At 41.3% G+C, this 23648-nt stretch overlaps 1 protein-coding gene and 1 non-coding gene across 3 annotated transcripts; one reads left to right on the top strand and one right to left on the bottom strand.

Annotated features, from left to right (window-relative positions):
* Positions 1-2828: 2828 nt before the first annotated feature.
* trnar-acg (transfer RNA arginine (anticodon ACG)) lies at positions 2829-2901 on the top strand. Its single transcript has one exon. It is a non-coding gene; the product is annotated as a tRNA-Arg (tRNA).
* Positions 2902-3766: 865 nt separating this feature from the next.
* On the bottom strand, positions 3767-23230 carry LOC137191707 (Wilms tumor protein 1-interacting protein). Of its 2 annotated transcripts, XM_067602022.1 has the most exons (9): positions 21232-23230; positions 20808-20834; positions 16450-16551; positions 10201-10268; positions 8978-9040; positions 8041-8171; positions 7073-7124; positions 6035-6103; positions 3767-5000 (listed from the first exon to the last, which is right to left on the bottom strand). In XM_067602022.1, exons 1-9 carry the CDS (start codon positions 22469-22471, stop codon positions 4872-4874), a joined length of 1881 nt encoding a protein of 626 aa, XP_067458123.1. In that variant the 5' UTR covers positions 22472-23230; the 3' UTR covers positions 3767-4871. The 2 variants fall into 2 exon arrangements, with proteins under 2 accessions (XP_067458123.1, XP_067458124.1); XM_067602023.1 differs by lacking the exon at positions 20808-20834 and having other exon boundaries at positions 21232-23225.
* Positions 23231-23648: the final 418 nt, after the last annotated feature.

Raw genomic sequence — 23648 nt, 5'->3', positions numbered from 1 at the left:
GAGTCCCATACCTCACCTTTGACAGTACCTGTTAGGAACATTTTCATACAGGAAGCAGATCATAAAGTATATGTTTCCATTTCAATGACAATGCCCACATTCAAAGGGCACGAGGGGTCACTGAATGGTTTGATGATTATGAAAATGATATGAATCATATGCTATGACCTTCACAGTCACCAGATCTCAACCTATTTGAACACCTATGGGAGATTTTGAACCAATGTGTTGGACAGCGTTCTCCACCACCATCATCACTTTAATAACATGATGAATTCACTTGGCATGACAAAAATCATTTGTTTTGCTCTGTTTTGCTGACCACTCTCTCCATGTGCTTGAGTCCAAGATGGATTGATCAACAAAAGAAACTATACTTTCTTTATTCGTGATCACATGATTACTTTTGTTTATGGTTACCAAGATAAAGGGGGTGGCTCATTTTACCCACTGGCTCTATTTACCCCATTCTCCCCTACAGTAAAAGTTACAATGTAGGCTAGTTAATGTGCTGGTTAATGCTTCTTCTACTTGACGTGATTCTGAAATATTATTCGACATTTTGACCTACTGGAAAAATATACATAGACAGAGCGTAATATAAAATCAACATTACACAGTGATCATGATGATTGAGTATAACTGGTAGTAATATAATATACACAGCTGCCTTAAGTAATGTGTTAGCAAATGTTTTGTCCATCTCATCTTTCACAGCTGTGTTGTTTACATCTGTTTCTCTGTTTTCTTTATATTTTAATTTTTTAATTTAAATGGAACCTCGCTTCAGGAGACAGGCTGATGGTAAACCTTAGAGACACAATTGAAATGACAAAGGTGAAGGATATCAACAAAGTAAAGCCATGGATGAGACCCATGTCCCCAGTGGGAGTGCTGGACAAGACTAGAAAATCTTTAATTCAGCACCGTGGAGATCCAGCATCAGGAAACACCTGCTGGATTTCCAGTTTGATGGACTTTCAGGTGAGTGGCTGAAACTTTTCAAATTTCTGCCTGCCTTATAAAATTTTAAATGGTTTGGCCCCTCCTCCACTACGTGACTTTGTGTACACTCACTCAGTAAATTTTATTAGATCCTCTGGGTATCCACTATAGGAGATTGTACCAAACCATTATACCACACTGTGTTTGTGCGATCAGCTTTTACTGTAAAAGCCACAAATCAGCGGAACACCCTGTGTGACAATGTGAGGAGCTGCAGCTCTATTAGCACGTTCAAAACCAACTTAACAAGTCTGTTAAAAGCTTCTCAGCTCTCCACTCACTGATTTTGATATTCTATCTTATGGTCTTCATGACTTGCTTTTATTTGACAAGCTTACATTTGTGATGTGCTATTGTGTGTAGTTTTGTATTGTGTGTCTTGCGTGTTCGTTTTTGTATAACTTTGTATGTTGTTTTTACTCTATACTCTGTGTTATTGTGTTGTTTCTTTGCTCTGACTTGCCAAGGAACTACAGATGGGAATTAGCTTGAAGCTATAATCTGGTACAGTGTATCAAATGGTGACATTTTTGTTTAAATTGTACACTGTCACTTTTAAAATAAATGGCAGCTATGAAGAGGGACCCCACAAGAGGCAGCAAAGACCATGCCCACAACAAGAAGTGTTTCAGGGAGTGTATTGCTATTGAGCTCCTTCCCTCTGGCAGAATTGCCATTGCCATGAAAGAAGCAAAATATACTGGGAAAACTCCCCAGCACGCTGCCACCACCCAGCTCGCTGTGACCACCCAGCACTTTGCCGCCACCCAGCACGCTACCACCTCCTCTCTCCGCTCCCTCTTGGTTAGGAAGTGTCTAACCAGAAGAGCCTGACCAAGACTGGAAAAAGGCTGGTTTCCCTCCTCAAAGCCAAATCATCTGGACTCAAACTATGTAGATAAAAAACAATAACCTCATATTTGTCATATTCTTGGTCTTCTTCATCATCACATAAACTCCTCTGGATTTTACATGGGCCTGCTTTACATTTCTGTTATTTCAGTTGCTGCCATACATGTTTATGCAACCTTAGGACGTCTAAGATTAATACAGTATTTTTTTTACTAGTATATCTGCTGCTGCTAATGTCACTACTACTACTAACTACCACTGAGATTTAACTTTGCCATTCACGATAGTCATATGGTTCCTGCTTTTGTCCTGTAAATTTGTTATAATGAATTGGATTTATTATGTTTTGTTCAGTAAATTGAAAGGCTACAATTTTTTTTCTATCCTGAGCTGTTTGCATCAATCCCTGCTGATCTAATAAAGGTTTGTCTGCTAAAAATGTGTTTATTGTCCATCTTTCATCAAACATTTACTTACAATAAACCCGTTTTCTGACCTGAGCTGTTTGTGTCCAATAAAACATCCATGGCCTATAATAGTTATTATTATTATTATTTCGCGTGTGGGCTAATCATCTTCATATTTTCGCCTGGCAACAATTGATGGTTGGCGGGTAAAAATAAATAAAACAGAATAGAAAACAGATAGAAACAGCATATTAGCCATTTTCATAAGGATTTGGATATTTGTGTGACAATATGAATGTATACTAGTCATAATGTGATCATAACGAGTTAGGGACGATCTCAGGGTGTGTTTAGCTTTATCTCGACTAACGCGTCTGACTGCCGATCAGAAGATCGTAGGTTCGATTCCTGGCTGCTCGGCTTTGTTTTATTTCATCTGTATTTCAATCTGTTTGATTGATTCAGGACACTTACCATGTCCGAACAATGAAGTTGATTGATTGTAAATTGATATCTACGTATGATAAGAATTTTTACAGTTTGTGTGATATATATCATCTCATCGGGCCAGTGGCGCAATGGATAACGCGTCTGACTACGGATCAGAAGATTCTAGGTTCGACTCCTGGCTGGCTCGAGTGCAACTTTTTCTACATACGACGGTTTAGTAAATATCAAAGTTGTTTAAGGGCTAGTATGAGGGGTGCATTATGCAATATTCCGTATTTTAGTATTCTTTTGGTCTCACTTTTAGCAGAAAAATGCAGTGGTGGTAGAAGTACTTCAATCTGTTACCTCAGTATACAGCAATGCAAAAATAAAGCATTACAAGTAAAAGTCCTGCATTCACAATCCTATTAAAGTAAATGTACACAAGTATTATCAACAAAATGTGAAAAAGTAGAAGCATTCATTCTACATTGAATAGTCGTTGTGACTGTGATTATTAGATAGTTAATAAGCAGATACAGTTGTTGAATCAGCACTAAGATAACGAGTTAATAGCCCGATGAAAGCATGATGTTGTAAGGTTTGTTAATGTATTCATTAATGCAATCTAAAAAAGAGCCAGTGGAAGTTTGTCCTATTGCAATGCATTTATTAAATATCTTCTTTACAACAATCATACCAGAACATAGTTAAATGCTTGTTCTTCATCTTAATCTACAGCTGGCTATGAAATTAGGTCCTCAAATGACAAGCAACTTTAGTATTAAGTTAGTAAACTCCAGACAAGACATGAAATACGTTTGGATGGCAAAGGTAGGCAATCAAAAATGTACTCCCCACTGCAAATCAATTTAGTATTTAAAGGGTTTTACACAAAAATCAAAATGAAACAAAAGTAAATGAATATAGGCCTACAATATATATCTTTTTAAAATATACACTTTTTTGCAAATGTAACAAAATACATTAGATATAAAGGCCTGATACCAACCTCTTCATAGGTGCATAGAAAACACATCTATCTCTAAGTGCTTACAACTGATTGCAGTTTGTTTACTTCAGAACAATAAAACCTGGCTATCCTCAGCATTCTTGGTCACATGTAACACAAGTCATAAAATGTTTTGTATGACTGTAAAAAGATATGCCCTAAGCACATAAAGGCATATTAACACAGAGGATAATAATGTTTCTATGAGATAGTTGTGTTAGAAAATTATTATTAAATGTAATTTATTGCAACAGTATTTGCATATGGAAAATGAACACTACTGGTTTTGTGTGCAGGTCGACTAATGGAGGCTTTTCACAGAATGTTTGTGTACTTGTCTATTTCCCAACATGGCCACTGGTGACCTCTGAGAGGAAAATTACCACTTTCTCTACAGCAGTGACTGGTTAAAAATGAAAAAGCAAGAAATGACTGTTCTTCTGTGTACTTTTAAAAATATCACTGAGACATCGATTTGTTACTTTAGTTTGTACATTATTCATATATAAATACATTCTATGCATGTAGAAACTGCTGTTCTCCTTCCTGCATCCACAAGCATCTGTGAGAAGCCTCTTTATCGTATATCGATCAGAGTCCTGACTGAACCATTATTATCAAAATAGAAAACTGAAATAATAGGTACCTGTGATTTGTGTCACATTCCACAGTGGACTTTGCATATTTTTTATAAACCATCTCAGGAACATTTCTATAAGAACCTCTGGACAGATGATTTATAGATTCATTTTGAATGTTAATTTCACAGCAGAAGTGTGAAAGTGAAGTTGAAGGCACACAGTATTGAAGATGGGTGGACAGTAAGATATTTACACAGCCAATGCGACTAATATTTACACGAAATAATCATATGGCGACACTTCTGCAAAGTCAGTATGCAGCAGGTATATCTGCATTCAAATAGGGCTTTGGTGTATTTCGGTACTTCATTATTGGGTCATAACCTCTTTAGGTGTTAATTATGATATTCTCTCACATAACGAAAACTTCAGTAACATTCTGGTCAAACCATTGTATGATCTGATGCATTAAATCAATCAATCCTCTACAACAAGAATTGTACAAATCTTCTCCTGCTGCCAACGTTCACTCTTTGGCAGTTCCTCCAAATATCCACCAGGTGTCTCCCTCCACCTGCGTTAGTATTAGTAGGAGGGGTCGCTGATGGAGGCGCCGGGCTCGATGTGCTTCAGGTGGCAGGAGTGGCAGAGAAGGTGGCCGTTCAGAGGGTAGCAGCGGTGACCCTCCTCGTCATTCAGCTCCATCTTACAGTCCTTGAAAACACAAAGGAGGAACAAGGATGAGACGTGTCTGCTGAAAGGTTACGTGAGCTTCAATAGAGGATAATTGGTCTCATTTTTGCTCAGTATCGACCTCGTTTTCTACAGCTGAAAGAATGGACAGCAATAATTGCCTTGAGAGCATATAAATACAGCATTTAGAACATGTTATTTTAACTATTCTCTTACCGTGTACTTATCTTTTATTTTATTGTTGTCTTATTCAATTAATTCTTTTAAAGTAGGTTTTATTAAATACTTTTTTCTTTCTAATCTATTATTGTTTATTTAATCATATATTTTATTTACATTTTGATTTTACATGTATCTCCTTGTATTTACCATCCTGTGCATTTCTCAATCACTTGTAAAACACTTGTATGAAAAGGGCTATACAAATAAAGTTTGATTGATTGATTGGTCGATTGTTTATTTCTAAGTTTCTAAAAAAAAGGAAACTTCTTATTAGTAGTTTATTTCATATCTGTGCATACTAAAAATCAAAAAGCATGCTGTGGTTGGTTGAAGGATTTCTTTATCTGCCTAATGGTTTACAGTTTAGAGAGAAAAATCTGCTTACAAAGACAAAATTCTCCTCTTTCAACAACCTGAAAGATTTAAAAAAAACACTAGAAGGACCCAACGACTCAACAGTTAAACACTGTTTTAATAGCGAGCTGCTCCTCACAGCTCACTGATCTTTCTTTTCATGAAACTGAAAGAACAGCAGCTGTCAGTCAGCCTTTAGCAACAAAAACAAACAGAGAAGGCACTTGAGTAAAATGATGAGATAGTGATGATGAGGTGTTGCATACCTGCTCTCCTCAGCAGTGTATAATTACCGCAGAGACTGTGATTAAGATTGGGGATCTACTCATTAGGTATTTCTCTTAATGAGACATTCAGGAGGGCCCTGGCTCTGAGCCACTAAACATATTTTCAGATAACTCAAATGCAAAGCTTCATTTTTCAGTCTTGTAACAGAGAAATCTGAGCTGTTTTTTTTGTTGTTTTTTTTTTTTACTCACCTCACAGTGATAGCATTCCACGTGATAGTCTTTGTCCATGGACACAACTCGAATGGTTTCATCAGACCCCTGATAAGAAATTCAGACAGACAAATGCAACTGAAGCCAATTTCGCCAGAAGACAATCCAACGTCTTATTCTCTTCAACTTCTCTCAGTCTGCCAAAAGCTTCAAAAGATCAATCAGAACTGTGAGCACACCGAAGTGAGCCAGGAGCTGAATTGTCTGTACTTTCATCTGCTCCTCTGCATTACAATCTTGGAGCTCAAGTGCTTGTCACTCGTGCCTTTGAGCATAGACCATCCATGTTTTTATCAGTAGAATTCCATTATAGTTTCTCAATTTACTATTAGGAAACAAGAACTCGTACTCAGAACTATCGTGAAAACAAAACGTACTGAAGTGCACGTATAAAGACACAAAAATATAGCAGTTATGAGCCCAAGATTGCAGCAAATAGTATACCTCCTGACTATGAATGCCCACACAATGGAGGTGTTTCATCATGTGTTACTGTAATCTTTCTTCGGTTACAATATCAGCCTGAGAGGGAACTCCCCTGAACATCCATACAACAAAAGCTTACATAAACACACACAGCAGCCTGGGCCCTGTATACCTAAACAGACACAAACAAACACACACTACCTCTCCTCTAGATACCGGCCTCACTGAAGGGGGGGGGAGGGCAGGGGACATTCCAGCAAAGTCAACTCTAATTTTGGACATTTCTTTGCTTTTGCCAGAATGTCCTGCCTGCGTGTGAGCCACACTTCTCCCTACTATCCTTACACTCTTCCTTGACACTACCTCGCGCTGTTTTGACCTGTTGTCTGGTGGAAAATATGGACATCTGCTATTTGCACAACTAAGTTCTGTGTTTGCGTCATAGCGTGAGCTAATATGGATTTATAATCGGAGTTCCTGGTGGTTGAAGGTCCACAGGTGAAGGTGAGCAACGTCTAGATGTCATTAAATAAAAATGCAGTGATACAGGGAGACGATATGAGTCCGAAACACAGGCTGATGTGAGCTTACCTCTGAGGGAAGGATGGGCTGGTTACAGGCTGCACATTTAGGGGCAAGGACCCTGGAGGAATGAGATGGAAAAAAAAAAAGATTCATAGATTTTCAATTCAGTTCATCTGGATTCAGATTCACTTCATCTATAAAGGTTGAAGTTCATATTTGATGTCCCTCTGTCAACCTTTAAACTTTTGACCCCCTCTCTCTTTTTTTTCCTGGCTCTGACTAGATTCAAGATCCTGATTGGACTAAGGAGATGCCAGGGTTGCAGATGTGCTGGCTTTCCCTCAAACACGTGACTCCCCCAAATCCAAAAACCGAGTAGAAAAACAAAAAGCAAAATGAATTCATTATGTCCACACACATGGCTGGCACCTGGATGTCTGAGGGGATAACAAAGGGCCTCTCAGTGCGGACTGGCATGACTGTGGCTAAAAGTCAAACACACGCTTCATACACAATAAGGTTTGTCTGCTTTAATCAGTGGAGAGAACACGTGGCTCCTGTCGCACAGCGATCGGCTGTGTGCTTGGTTGAGCTGTACAAGCTGTCCCAGCAGGGAGAAGAACAGCTGTAACTGTAGAGCTGCTGTTGAGGCTCTACAGGTGTTACTATTGATAAATGACATTTGAATGTAGTTTCTACAGGTACAACGTTTTCCTCACTCACACAAAAACTTAGATTTTTCACTCAGAAGTTAGAAGCTCTGTGTTTTTCCCGACATTACAGAGCATGTTACTGTTGAGTTTGGAGGACAGGAGCCGTGGCCAAACGCCATTCTTCACACCTCTAACAGGACAGTGATCTTTCCTCCCTCCCCCCCTCCTTTCATCCCTGACTACACTTCTCATGTGTCTGCCACTCGTGGCAGAGAGGAACTTTCAGTCAACCCGAGCAGACCTTCTCAACCTGATCCTGCGGGGACTCCAGATCATGTGCTTGTGTTCTTTTGAACTGACTGTGTAACAAGTGATGCTCACCTGTGGTAGTCTTTGACACAGTAGATCTTATTTTCAGTGTCCACAGTGAAGGGCACTCCATCAAGGCTCTCATTACAGATGACACAGCGGAAACAGCCGGGGTGGTACGACTTCCCGAGGGCCTGCAGGATCTATGAAGAGAAAAATGAGTGAAGAATATAGGACATCGATACTCTATTTTCTTCTCCCATTACCATTTCGTATTTCCTCGCTATTTGTATCCCACAGAATTAAAATAGTCATTGTTCTAAAAGAAATCGTTGCTTTTAGAAAGTATGAATCTTTAATGATCCCTGCTGGTATATTGGGTCATCACAGCAGCTGAGAATAGGACAAAGCCATGAATAAGTCCATTGAGTACTCAGGATAATATAACAAGTAATCACAACTACCAAATAATACTGAAAGACAAATACTGCAGTTAAATGAAAATACTGTCTTCACTAGCAAATCTGCGATGGCGGCAGATTATTGAAACATGTACATAACATACTGAACATATAAATATATTAACATTCTCAGTGACTGTGTCTAACAGATTTCTGCTGTAACATAAATTAATTCTAAACAGATTACATCTGTTAAATGTGCAGACGTAAGACGTCATCTTCTTTATCTCTGTCGAATGGAGAACATGTGTAATCGTGTCGTTAAGAGAAATCCTTTATATACTGCAAAACTTCCTGACTTGTGTTTATGTATGTTTATGTGTGTGTGTGTGTGTGTGTGTGTGCGCGTGTGTGTGTGTGAGGGGTAAGAGAAGCGCATACAGAGCCAACACTTTCTCCTGAGTCTTTATCCAGATGTAGCCACAGAAAGCTCATTTAGGATGAAGTAACTCAAAGTTTCTGCTGAGATCACCTGGCTCTGACCCACACACACTAACACACACACACACACAATTACACACGGCTATAAAGACGTAACACACACTTACCATGTCCATGATCAGATGTCCACATGCGTTGCACTTGTCCGCAGACTGCTGGAAACCAGAGTACTTTAACAGAGAAAAGATGACAGTGATGTCAATGGAATTAGTTTTTTTAATAGATGATTGCAATTTCTGACTCTCTGTTTAAGACTGAGTCTCCCAGGCAGAATCCTAAAGTAGCCTATGTGGTTTAGCATTTAAAACTGCTTCTTAAAACTGCTTAAAATCACTCCTTTTCCTCTCTGAAAACAGCATCCCTACAGCCTGTAAAAAAAATCATAATAAGTACAGTTTTCAGCTTTATGTTTGTTGAATTTGCCAGTTAGAAAGTCTTTCACAGTCAATATGTGGTGGTTTTTGATATTTAACTCATACAGAATGAGAATCAGTGAGCTTTATTATTTGTTATGTGTGATCAGGTTCAGTGAGGAGAAGCCACACACTAACAGGCCTGGCAGAAGAGCAGATATAATTAACAGCACATAGAGGGAGCAGGGCCAGAGAAAATTTAATTCAGCATGATTTTTTTAATTGAGCAACTAAGAGCTTGTGGTGGAAAGGCAATTAGATGAGGTGTGACGCGGAGAGCTACTGACTGAGTACAAGTAGGAGCTGGGGAAATACATGCAGCAAACAAAAAAATGATTTAGAATGGATTTCCTATGAAGCATGTACGCTGCATGTACACTGACACTGGCTGCAAAATGTGTCAGCACATTTTCTCAGGGGGTTTCAACTGTATTAAAATATGCATTCTGAAAATTTCCCGTTATTGCAAAGCACATACAGTCATACTGTACTGGTGTGACTGGTCAGACCGCCCCCTCCACCCTATTAACCATAGCAAAGCAGCTTCTCCAATTACCAATCTCCGTCCAGTTCCACCCAAGGGAGGCAACTGATATGAATCATCTGCAGTAGATGCTGGAAACTGGGCCATAAGGTCAAAGTCTCTAACCTACATTTTACATGTGAGTTGAAGCCTGACAGATTATAGGTTGTATTTAAGGAAGTAAGAGACACGTCAGAAATGGTGATACTAGGAAAAAGTGATGACCCCTTGTTAATCATAAATACAGAGAGATACGTGAGTCAATAGAAATGTGGGCTGGGTGAAAGTGAATGTAGTTGAGAGACTCAAACCATTTTAAAGTTGCAACAATGGCTTTAAGAGCACATACCCCTGTAGAGGAACACTGAATATTGATTGTGTATTGACCACTCACCAGAAAGTCCTCTTCGCAGAAAACCTTCCCTCCAACATAGTAGAAAGCCTTCCCCCTCAGCCTTCGACCTGCAGACAAAAAAAAAAAAGTCCATTTGTATCATTTCACTCAAGTGATACACAGCATGACCGGCAGCACCTGTGACTCTCAAAAATGTCCTCTCAGAAAGGAAAACAAGTTTCCATTATTGAATTATGATAAGTAGATTTGAGCGGGCTACAAAATGTAAGTCGATGATACAATGTTGAAGTGTCTTAGTGGAAAATCTTGCAAAGCCACGAGCCCGGCCTCAGAAAATAGTCACAGCACTAATGCATAAAAGACCATGGTGATTAATTACAGCCATTCAAAGGTAATGGGCCCTCTTGCAGTATTCATTATATCCTGCTGAATCCCGGGCAGATAAATCAAATACACGGATCTGTGGTGTGCTGGTGTCTTAATATAATATTGCTGGAACACAGAGCAGGCTGCAGTCAGACAGGGAAAACATCTGGATCAAACACATGTGGGGAAAAAATGGTGATTGAATCCAATTACTAGACAGGTGCAACAGATTAAACACTCTGCTCTATTATATTTCATTGCAACAACAGGCCAAGACCTACAACGACCCGCTATTCTTCTTCTTCGTTCCCCTCTGGTGTCTTTCCACGTGCTGGGTGTGCTTCCTGTCTGTCTGTATGTTTTAATAGCTCTATGGTCTGGATCTGGATTCTCATAGCAACACACACACACACATACACACACACCAAAACCTCCTAGCTCACTTTACATAGCTATTCTTGCCCAGGTCCCACAGGAAGAGGGAACATTCCTCACATTTTCGGAGTGGGGAGGTGAGGGAGGGGACAGCAGGGGAGAGGAGGGGTTAACCTTGGTGAACAGGAGCCTTCTTTATCTCCCATACTCCATCTCATGCTCTGTTTACTTGATTACTTGTGTCCAGATAAAAACCAAAACCAAAGCAGCTTAGCCACTGCGAGATTCAGAGTTCATGCTGGTTAACTGAAGATCCCCTTTCAGACATGTTTAAAGACATAAAAATACTCCATAAAAAAGTTCAGTCTTTACATGACATCTACTCCTTCTCCCTTGTAGAAAAATCCAGAATCTATGAATATATAAACATGTTTCTTTTAACTGGTAGACAAGACAGGTCTTCCACTTCACTGAAAAGTCCATTCTCAATGTTTGTGCACTGGAGGCTTAGAGTTTCCTCATCATACTTATGTAAGCTGCATTCTGGACCACGACTGGCTTCCAGACTAGTTGTGATGTCACAAATCATCCTAGTAGGTACACGACTTAAACTCAGATTTTCGTTGAGCTCAGAGAAACTTTCAACTTTCAGTAGATGAATGTGAAAACAAACTATGTACATTCATCATTCTGCACAGTGAAGCTCAAACAATCAAGTTTGAGCTTCACTGTGCAACTACCCTCCACTCACATTTTTAGAGTGGAGGGAGACTTTGGGACGAAGAGGAAAGGTAGTCATGGGCATTATCACAGAATAGCACATTTTACAGGGCTTTGATTCATTTTCTTGAGAACACTGACAGCCCACAAAGTAGTCAACAAAATAATTTTGGCACATAAGGTGCATAGTGTGTTTGGGAGATTTGACAATATATACCATGAGTAAATATACATTTGTCAATTGTCAGAGAATTGGACTATAATGTTTATACAGTGATAGCTATCCCATTCATATGTCTGGGAGAATCAGGCTATCGAGCAATGTTGCAAATAACTTACCAGGACTGCTTTATGGCAACACTGGATTTTTATATATTTGCATCCATGTGATGAAGTAGATATTTAAAGGTATACTATGCAGGATTTTCCTAAAAAAAAAACAATGTATGGACTCACAAAAATAATCATCATCACAAGTGTGTGGCGGTGTATGTATCTACAGAGACGCCCTCTGCCTGTATTTTCTTATTATTTTGCTGTGTTCGGGATGTTTCTGGGCGTCAACCTCTGGGCAGTGGGTGTGTAGCCTCCAGCCAATAACAGCACGCAGGGTGTGAGATTGGGACTCACTTACATCGCTGTCTCCTTCTCTCTCCTCTGCTCTCTGAGCCACACACACAAACACACACACACACACACACACACACACACACACAGCAGAAAGGCCACAGCGGACAGGATGACGCGTGGGCTTTGGCTGCATTCACACAAAAACCGACAATGAGGTACCTCCCCACAGGGTTGTGCAGAGGTGTGGACGTGTTTATTTGTGCTTAACCACCGTGAAACAATCAGAAAATAACATTTCATTATTATTCTCGCAACGGCGCTCCTAATCTCTCTCCCTTTCTCTCTCTCTCTGTCACTCTGGTTTCGTTGAGCTGGGGAGGATGGGACGACTTTGAATGTTGTGTTTACAAACACCAACCGACAAATCCTGCATAGTATGCATTTAATTTGCTGGATTAACCAAATACAGACATTCCTGTCTGGTTATTTTATTTCACTAAATAGTTTATCAATTGATAACCAAATGTACTATTTCACAATATATACATATATTGATATTATGATATAAAATTACAAATACTGTGATAGAGGATTTTATCTATGTCACCAATGCATAGAACATTGATTTGAATATTCTTGCAAAATGAATAAAATGACTAATAGTCTAATAAGGGAGACAACAAGTTCTTTCTTCCCTCTACTAAAACTCCTACTGCTGTCTGTAAATTACTTGACAAAAAAACACAACTGAAACCTCATGATTCATCTTTTCAAATCAACAGTACATGAAATTCTCTGAACCAATTACTCACAATTACATTATCTGACTTTAATAGAATAAAAACGGTCATGCAGCAAGCGAGGTCTGGCCAAGACTCACACAATAACTACCGTAAGAGGAGACAAGTCGTTTTGATTGGGCCAAGGTGTGGAACTGGCCTTGGGTAATTACTGACAGACAGTCGTTTTGGAACTGTGTCCATTAGGACGGAGTGAACGATGAAGGGGATGAAAGTGAGATATGGGCCATTCCTCTTCTTCACATTCTTCATCCTGTCTTTTTTCCCAGTGAGTCAGAGAGGGAAGGCTCTGAGCTTTAGCGAAAAGATAAGAGCTTAATTAAAGTCAGGAGTCAGGGACGACTGTTTGAAAAGCACCAGAAAGGACTGTGACTATTGCGCTTTCATAAAAATGTAAAATACCTGAGCCACAGAACAAAACACAAGGCCATTTTCTAATTAAAACATTCTATGAATCCCCTTATGTAATCCCATTCAAAAAATAAGGAATTCACAACGACCCTGCCATGACTTCCTAATCGAGCTGCGACCCTGTTCTTTCCTGCGAGTAAATGACTTAAGTGAGACATCTCAGCAGAAGCGCCATATCTGTTTTATACCGATTTCACATTTGGAGACTGTTTACTCTGAGATTCAATCTTACCAAAAGTCATTTCCTGTCCTGCTAAAGATATCTATGCTATGTTTAATTATCAAAGAAAAACTTGCCCTGCGCTTAGAAGAATTCTCTCTGGTAGTCTGAACACATTTCTCTGACTGTGAGCAGCACCTGGAACATTTGGTCAAGGCCCTGACAATCTAGCCAGCAGATGTTAACATACCACTGGATTCAGAACCAATCAGATCCTTGTTTGTATTCCCCAAAGCCTGCAGACTGGTTGGGATAAAGAGCTGATGTTATGAAAGCAGAATCTGAGAGGGGGTCTGTGTTCTTGAGTTCCTTACAAACCCAAGTCACACCTTGCACTGCTGCTGTGTGTGGGCCTCTTAGTATTACAAAATGACAAAAAAATCTGTGTGAGAATCTCATATGAGGAGAGGCAATCGTTTTCTTTTTACTTTGATTTCCACAGATTGTTTGAGTTGGCTACTGTGTAACCCAAATCCTCTGATGAAAAAGGAGAGCTTTCCTCTCCAACTGGAATTGGGTTGTACCTTAAACTGTTTGTAAACTGTTTGTAAATTATTAGCCTGGAGCAATGCCCCCCCCCCCCGGCAAAGTGCTGAATCCCAGACACGCAGACTGAGCTCTCCCAGCGAGCAAGAATGTTCTTCTGCCTCACAGGAGTCACCTTGAGGGAACTGTACGGAGGGGATGGGAGGAAGTTCACGACCATAAAGACTTGTTATGCAACTCTGCAAGTATAACAGACATATGGTCATAGAGGTTTTGGAGGAAGATGAGAAGGGACATCTAATATAAAGGCGCTTAATGTATATTTGTATGTGACTTTGTGTCTGTCACTGTCTGACTGCATCTATGCGCTCGTCTGTAGTCGTGCTGCAGGTTTACTTTGTTGATAAAAGCATGAATACATATGTATGAGTATGTACATGTCTGCTCCCATTGAATGGTCTCCCTGTCCCGCACTGTACTCTGGTGCACCCAGCTGACATAACAGCACCCACTGTCCTCCTGGAGCCCGGCCCATTGAGGGCCCCTACGCCTGCATTCCTCCCCAGCTGAGATGCTTTTCCCTGGGGCCGCTCACAGCGAGCACAACCTTTATGCCCTCACATGGAGCCAGCTATGAGAGGTATGTGGTGTGTAAACTCCTCTCTCCCCCCACTTTAGACATCAGCTTCACTCTGGGTCTCCTCTTTTTCATCTCCTCTCTCATACACACATATACACACACACACACACACACAAGAGGGAGGGTAAAACAAGAGATGTTAATCATACATTTGGGGGCGTAACCAGCCAGGTCAAAGGTGCTGCAGAATAATTGGAATGAGCAGGGGTCAGCACACTGCCACAAATACTCCACATACCCAACATCTGATAATTGGGACAGAGATTTTAATTGGCTGGAGCGGTGAGCCAGGTTGTACTTTGACTATGGACTTGCACTGGTGTTCAGGCATGAAGCTACAGGTCAGCCATACGTTGAACAGTGCAGCCAGGGTGTCTGCAGGTGCCTAATTGGTCAGGTAAACTGTCCAAACTGATAAAGTGGCCAGTGACCCATGTAGCCAACCAGTATGAGGTGCTGCAAGTCACTTTTGCTTTATTCAGGGTTTCCACACCTTCTTAAACATCCAATTCAATGATTTTTCAAGGATTTTCCAGGCCCAATGCCCTCAAATTCAAAGACCTAACAAGGCATAGTTTGAGATACGGATCAAGGTTAATTCCCATTACATCACAGAATTTTAATAATGAGAACTAGCAGGCTTTACAGAAGCTCACAGACTCTGTGGTCTCTTGCCTTCTCTAACACTGCACAGCAAAACAATACTCTAATCTTGAACAAAATATATAAATTCAAGCACTTTCAATGGCCCATGTCTATTTATGTCTACTTTCAAAAACTTTCAAGGCCTTGATTTTTTTTTTTTGTCTCAAATTCACAAACTTTCAAGGATTTCAAGGACCTGTGGGAACCCAGTTTATTTCAAGTGCCACACAGCACATTTTGATGTTTAAAGACACAGTGAAATGTTGTTAGCTCATGACTAGCTAGCAGAGCAATATCTTACTAGCAGGAGTGTGTTTGGATTTCGACTAGCACAAACTTTGTTTATAGTTGAGGTCTAATTACTAATTTCACCTACTATCCTCCTCCTGTTCTAACAACGCCGGTGAGGGAGGTGTGTGTGGAGGCTAACAGTCCTCTGCAGCTCCATCTCTGTCTACAGCTCTGTATCACGCTCTCAGTCACACCCACCTTTGAGCAATCCTATCACATCTGTAGGATTTCATTTAAATCCCTCTCATAAATAAACTCGAAAAAACATTACATTACTGAAGCTGAAGACTTTCTAATTTTACTATAACTTCAAAACCCCTGCCATACCCAAGCTGATTCACCGTTTTCAGCATCAATGTCTGCTCTACACAGGACTTGGACACACTTTATAAAAAGTACAAATTATTTCATTGGTTTAGGATGGGGGAAAAAAATGTGTGCTGCTGCGTATGTCTTTGTGTGGGCTGCAGGAGTGACTGGCACACCCAGAAACCAAACACCAGCAGCACAGGACAGTAATCCCCAAATAATTGCCTGTTTTTGCTCACGGCTGTGAATGACTGAAGGAGAAGGTACCACTTTCATTCAAGAAAACAGGGTCTTTGGCAGCCTGTTAGTCGGAGGGCGATATGAGCCTTACATGTGAATCGACCAAGGAGAGAAGGTGAAAGTGAATGGGAGTAGTGAAGGAAAACTGTGTGTGTGTGTGTGTGTGTGTGTGTGTGTGTGTGTGTGTGTGTATGTGTGTGTGTGTGTGTACTTACTGCAGGCACTGCAGGTGAAGCAGCTGTCATGGTAGAGGCTACCCATGGCCTGGCAGGCCTGGTTGGCTCCGTACACTGCTTTGTTACATTTAATGCAGACTCCTGGAACACAACACAGAATAGCAACAAGTCAGAAAAGTAGCAGGACAACACACATTTACTCTAAATATGATGTAGTCACACATTATAGCAACTCATACTGAATTAAAGAATGAACCTGAGATAAAAATAAAGACTCAGTGATACAAAGTTTGATGTTACTCCAACACACTCTAGGTTAAACTATTAATTTAAGTAACAGGATGAAGGCCAATAGTGTGGAGGCTCTGATCCAGATTAAACCAGGCAATAACAATGGAGAGAGAATCACTTCACATACAGTCAGGAAGTCAGGAAGCTGGTTAGAGGGCTGTATCATCTAAAGGGGAAATATATCCACATTTGCTTATTTGACTTGGCTCAGAGACTGAGAACTCTGTTAATGAAGACTTTGACACAAATCAACATACACACACACACACAGTCAGTGGCTTGATATCAAGACATTAGAGTCTACTTAATATTGGTCCATTCTCTCCTCTAAGCCAAATCAGATGTGCAGAGAAAATTAAAAATCTCAAAAATAAGAAAGAGAAATGAAAGCCCATAAAACATGAAAGCAAGAGTTTTCTCTCTGCTGTGTGTTGGGTGAAGAATATCAGTTCATGCCTTTAAAATAGCGAATCACATGAGAGCATGCCAGGCAAATTACATAATCTGTCCTTTGACTTTGGACTGCTCATGATCAACACGGGGTTTCTGTGTGATCAGTATAGAACTTTTTTTTTTTTAATCTGGAGCTTCTTAGGATGCAACACTTCTTTCCTGATGCCTGACATGAAAATGTTATCTTAAATCGCTGCCAATTTCCATCCCTCTAAGCACGCACTGTATGACATGACGCGATATGACAACTGGCATATGAACTGTGACAAGTGACAACCCCCATCACCGCTGACCCTGATGGGTAGTCAACAAGCTGCTAAATCAATCGGATATGGTATGATAGGACCATCCAATCATGACGCATTAAGTTAAACAGTAACGACGGCAGTGATGAAGGAAAGAAATCAAGTTTCTCTTTAAGCGTCAGGATGTGTGTGTGTGTGTGTGTGAGTGAGTGAGGTTATTTGTGAGTGTGAGTTTTTATAGAAAAACTCCCTGGTGACAGAGAAATAGAGCTCAGCTCAGTACTGGTCCTCCTCGAACACTGACAAAGAAACGCCTGTTTCCACTGTATCCAACACACATCACGCGTCTGCCTCTGCCAAAAACACACTGTTACATTTAATAACCTTCTTCAAATGTTGACTTGCAGTATACAATTGGGCTATATATAATTCAGCTAAGCCTCTCCTAATGCCACAACAGAGGACACATCATCAGGGGCCCCAATGGCTGGAAAGAAGATTTAGAGATAATAGAGGGATAAAATTAGAAAGCAAAAGAATGTTGCTCTTATGTAAGCTATTTTGTTTACATGAAAACACAACAAAAGTACTCATGCCCTCAAACTACTTAAATTAATGAATGAAAGTCCTGCAAATCTTTTGTAAATGCCAAACAGTTTGTGTCAAAGAAGAAACTACCCAACAGAGATAAGATTCTCAGGAAAACAGTACACATAAAAATCATAGCGAAAGGTTTCAGGGATGAACATAGATACTGTACAGTACATCCGGACTTTTTCCAAACCTGACACTGGGCCAAGAACATTTTTCCTTTAAATGTGTTATAGCTAGCTTTGATTTGTATGCCCCATGAGACCCAAAAAAACTGTAGTAAAAGTCCATTCGCTCTTTTCTTTTCCCGTTTGGGACCGAAAAATTCCTTGTTTTTTGTAGCAACCTTCTTGCCGGTTGGGCCACTACAAATCTGCTTTTGGCCAGAGTCCCATATTCCAAAACAGTGTGATTATTCAGGGCACTCGCTGCTTGCTTCAACTGGGGGGGGAGGGGAAGCAAAACACGGAGCCAAAACTTCACACCCCCCCCTCCTCCCTTACCTTTCCCAGCTGTCAAAACTCCCAGTAGATGGCTGCTTGCTGACCAAAATGCCACTGGCTGAAAAATAAACCCTTGTCCACACATTGCAGCAGCTATTATGTGTTATTCTTTCTCCAATTTAACCAAAGTATTCAGTTTGTTATTAAATATATTACTTTTACGACTGAGCTAAACATGTGGTTGACTTCCATCTGTAACACATTCACTGCTATGTATGAATGGAGTTGTGTCACCTATGGCATAATTTTCAGACTTATACCACTCTGCACACAGACATACGCCACACCCAGATGTGACATAACATCTAACTCAGACAAATACCACAGGCTATATATTCAGAGACAAACAAGCACAGAGACGTGCACGAGGGGATATCACACACACACACACACACACACACACACACATAAGTCAGCCTCCAAAAGCCCGCCAAAGCAGAAGCCAAGGATCCCTGGGAAGAGTTAAGACGAAGCTTTCCACTCAACAGCCAGATGGGATAAATTAATCCTCCATCTTAACACAACACTAAACGCTCAACTCTAAGTGTGTGTGTGTGAAAGTCAGAGGAAGAGGGCAGGCAGAACAGTGGGATGTCCCACCACTCATTTCCCTCTTGGATCAACTTGTCTATAAATCTCACATCCTCTCAGGCTCTTGTGGCCAAGGACAAAGAAGCATCCACAAACTTGTCCCTAAATCTCTCCTGTTTGTCTGGTCACCCATTCAGCCGCACTGCAGGCACCCCTAAACTTGTCTGGGACTCCCCTCCCCTTTTGTATCTTAAGACCTCATTTTTAAAATTCCTCGCTCTCTTTCTCCAGACATTCCTCAGTGTTCCCCCGGTGCAGCCATTTGGCACCGGACTCATTTTCCCAGAACCTCCAGCTGCAGTTATGCCAATCAGCACTCGGTTGGGAACTGATGGAGCCCAACCATGTGTATGGACGCAGCTAGATTGGTTAAATATCGTTATGGCGGTATACATTTAGACACAAGGTAACATCATCTTTCAGTAAGAGAACCATTTTCAAACATAAATGGAATCTACAACTGTGGAAACACACTAAAAGCATTCAATAGTCTGAAAAACTCATCTTTTTCAAACTTTTCTGTGTGCAACTATGAAGGTCTCCTATGATCATACTGAAGTTTTGTGTAGGAAACTAGCCTACACAAGTTTTTTTATGGCATGAATGCATGACTCAGAGGATGAGCTATGGTCTTGTGGGAAACTCTGTGCAGGAACCGTGTGGGAACATGTGTGTCTGTGTGTGGAAAAAAAAAGACACACACTGTATTACTTTAAAACCTACACTTCGGCCGATTGTACACCACACTCTCCCACACACCCGTAATATTCACATCGCTGTGCTATTTATGAGCTTTGTCATGACAGTGACGTATGCCAGAACATCTTCCCTTACACACCAATATTAGCACACAGGGGGGCTGAGGAAGGCTGTGAATTACAATCGTGACATTGCAGCAGGAAATTCCTGCAGCGAGAAGGCCATTGTGGGTTGTGTGTTTTTTTGTGTGGCTTTAAACATGATATCAACCAACTCATGCTCTCTCCCCTCCTACTCTTTCTTTTCATAAGCGGGACATCCCGTTTCATGAATGGCCTCGGCTCCAAACACCTGGCTAACACATGAGCACCAGCTTTCTCTACAACAAACACACTCTCATAATATACTGTACATCTCGCTTGTTTACAGTATCTGAAGTGTGATGATGGACAGCCCCGCCAACCTCTCTAACAAGCTTTAACTTCTCTTAACTATGTATGAAATGTAATATCGGATGTCTGAAAAAGAAATCTATTTTAACGCGAGGATAGATCAGGACGACTCAAGTGAGAACGCATGGGCACAAGGAATGACACGAGGAATGTGTTGTCTTAATTAAATCAATCTAATCACCATGGTTGCTTGCTCCTAATCTGCCCCGAGATTCCAAAAATAACAATCTGAGGTATTGGTGTCATTCATTATTATTTTCCCTGTGCGTTTGGTGTGCACAAGCATGCATGGCGTGCCTGCAGAAAGAGTGATGAAGAATGTGCAAGCACAGGTCTGTAGTAATGATGTCATTTAGTGAAAATAGCGAATGCCACTGTCAGCCAACCAAAGTCAACACGGGAAAGAACATTTCAAACAGTCACGCACTAAATGGAGCACAGATCTGACAGAAGTGATCAAGCTCTGACTAATGACGTTAGTTACTGATGTTGCCTCAATAGTGTTCCATTAAATCTCTGCAAGCTGAGAGAAGATGAGAGGGCAACATTCTTCTCTCTGGCCTTGGCCCCACCTTTTTCTGCTAAAGGGTTTGTTGTTCCTGCAAAGAGGGCAGACAATGAATCATTTAAAAAAATACGTGAAACAAAATTAGAAAATGATTCTATCCGCTTTCCACAGACAATAAAAAGCCTCCTACAGTGTCTGCCTTTAAGGTCAGGCATTTCATCAGCAAAGACCATCACGAATGTCGTTAAACAAAGACATGAGACAACTGGGATGCCCTCCTAATTATGCCACAGAAACAAGGAATGTGTGTGTATGTGTGTAGACAGGAGAAAGACAACAAAGGGTGACAGTGTGTGTGTGCGAGCGTGCATGCAAATATGAAATCAAAAAAACAAGAGAATTCATGTTCAGATCTGTGGGTAGGCGGTTTTGTCAATGAAAGGGTTTACTGTAGTGATCTTGTTGATGTTGGTAGTCTAAAGTCTTACCAAAGTAGTCAGCCTTTGGTTGGGCATCCATCTCTTTTTCCAGTCGCTTTGTGAGGGCTTCTAATTTTATTTCAGCTGCTGAAGGCCCCTGTTCAGGAGGCTGTGTGAGGAGGGACTGGCAGGGTATTTGGACAGACTTGGGGGAGGATGGGACCTCAGCTTCACCACAGACGGCCTGTCCACAGGTGGGTATTTGGCTCTGACCGTGACCCTGGTTGAAACTTTTGGAGATATTGCCAGGGTTGATGACGGTGGATGCGACCTGGGCTTTGGATTGATGTGTTTCAGAAAGTGCAGGCAGGGGAGAGGAAGCCGCCACAGGACCATTCTCGCTGGCAGAGGGTCTTGAAGTCGAAGAAGGTGGTGCATAATGAGCTGCGGGCTGTGTGGAGGTCTGCTGCACGTGGAAGTCCGCTCCTCCTGTGAAGGCACTCAGTGGCAGGGCGGGGATGAGGTCTGGTTTTGGTGAGCCAGAGGGCTCTCCAGCCCATCCAGTGGCTGACCCAACAGAGGAGGTTGGACTCCGGTTTACAGATGGGGTGACAGCCTGATTCTGCTGAGATGGAAGACTGTTGGTAGTGGGAGGTGCAGACTGGCGCTGAGGCGGTTGCTGAGATGTACTGCTGCTCCCTGGCCCAGACAAAGATGGGGAAAGCTGGCTCTCTCTGGATGGGGCCCAGGCAGCCGACTGGCTGGCCGGGTGACGAGCATGTGTGGGCGCACTATGAGACGCGTTTCCTGGGCTGGGGGGAGTAGGGGTGTTGTTCTGGTATGAATGTGGCTCTAAGCGCTCCTTATTATCGTAATTGTTTCCGTAGCCATATGCCCTGCCGACTGGAAGCTCAGACTGAATGCCTGCGTGGTGTTTCTGGCCGTCAAACTGTGCGTACTGATTCCCAGCCGTGGTGCCCGGCACAGGGCCAGAGAGTATCGGGGGCTTCGCTGCCGCTTCACCCGGCTGTCTGTAGCTATTGATGGGCGGCCTGTCTTTGGTGTAATATGTGCTGTTGTGACCCCCATTCATTTTTATGGCCTGGTTGTTTCTTGCCATCTCCTCTTGGTGTTTCTGCATGTGTATTTTGGTCATTTTAGAGGCAAAAACCTTTCTCGTCTCCTCAAAGTCGGGGTTATTTCCCGCATCCCTCCTCGTTCGAAATAAACCATCTCTGGATGCTTCGTACATGTTTAAGTCCTCGATAAACTTACTTGCCTCTAGTCCTAAATCTTCGTATTTATCCATTTTGAAGATATTGTGTGAGTGTGTCTGCTCCAACAAAAGTTAAGTTACAAGTCACTAGCTTGACAGAAATGCTAAAAACGTTAAATCACAACAGTCTGTAAAAGAGTGATACTTCCAAGGTGAATTATTAGCTTACAGTCCAGCAGCTCGCAGTCTTGACAGGAGACAGCTGAAACTTTGTCAAAGTTTGTCTCCGTTGTTTCCAACTTTCTCGTCCCTTTTAATCGTCCGTTAAAAGTTAAAAGTCTGAAACCCGGCTTAGCCTCCTCCTCGGTGAATATCTTGTCCGTCCTTCTAACTCAGCTCTGCCCCGAACAAACCGCCGTCTGTCTGGTTATAAATGTGAGCAGCAGATCTCAGATCCGATAGCCCGGACGACCCCGCAAACTGCCCCCTCCTCCTCCCCGCTTTACAGTCCCAGCAGGGGACCTTCATTCAAAACTTTACGCCTCCGTACGCCGTCGAGAAAAGTACTTTAAAGCGGTTAAAATAGCTGATATGCGGACAATTTTGCGACGGTTTGACTGTTAAAAATAGTCTACCGTTGAGAACCAAACCGTGGGATAACTGTAGGAGCGTGAGCCGAACGTTGGGACTGAAAACAGGGAGCAGTTTGTTTTTAAAGGCGCAGTGCTCACATCTAGCGACAAGTCAAAGCCGATTAACTGACTCCTACAGAGTCTTCTTTTAAAACATATCGAGGAAAGTTCAGTTGCTTCTTTGAGTCAGCAAAAAAAAACAAAAAAAACTTATGCAATATCCCTTTTGCTCCATAAAATTAAAGGGTTGACCTGGGAGTTGGGAGCTTTACTCATGGGCAGAGGTGGAGTGTAACTAAGTACATTTACTCTAGTATGAGGTATTTGTACTTGAGTGTACTTTGTACAATTCAGAATTCATTTCACTACATTTATTTGACAGCTATAGTTCCTTTATTATGATTTTATGTATAAAAACATCAACTTCAAGTTGTCATAAACAGTTAAAAAGTGCAATTGTACATTCAGAAGCAATGAAATGAATCTGCTCTGGCTCTCTCAGCCCTTAAAACTATATATAAATAAGAAATAAAAATAATAGATAGGAAATTCCACAAATAATAAATCACTGTGAGTTATGTAAGTGCTTACTGCTCAGTAATCTAACCGCCTGGGGGTAAAAACTGTCTTTGAGGCTT

This window comes from Thunnus thynnus, chromosome 10 (assembly GCF_963924715.1).
Source record: "Thunnus thynnus chromosome 10, fThuThy2.1, whole genome shotgun sequence".
NCBI classification, from domain to species: domain Eukaryota; kingdom Metazoa; phylum Chordata; class Actinopteri; order Scombriformes; family Scombridae; genus Thunnus; species Thunnus thynnus.
Note: the sequence above shows the minus strand (reverse complement) of the source record. Positions and strands in the feature narration are given on the sequence as shown.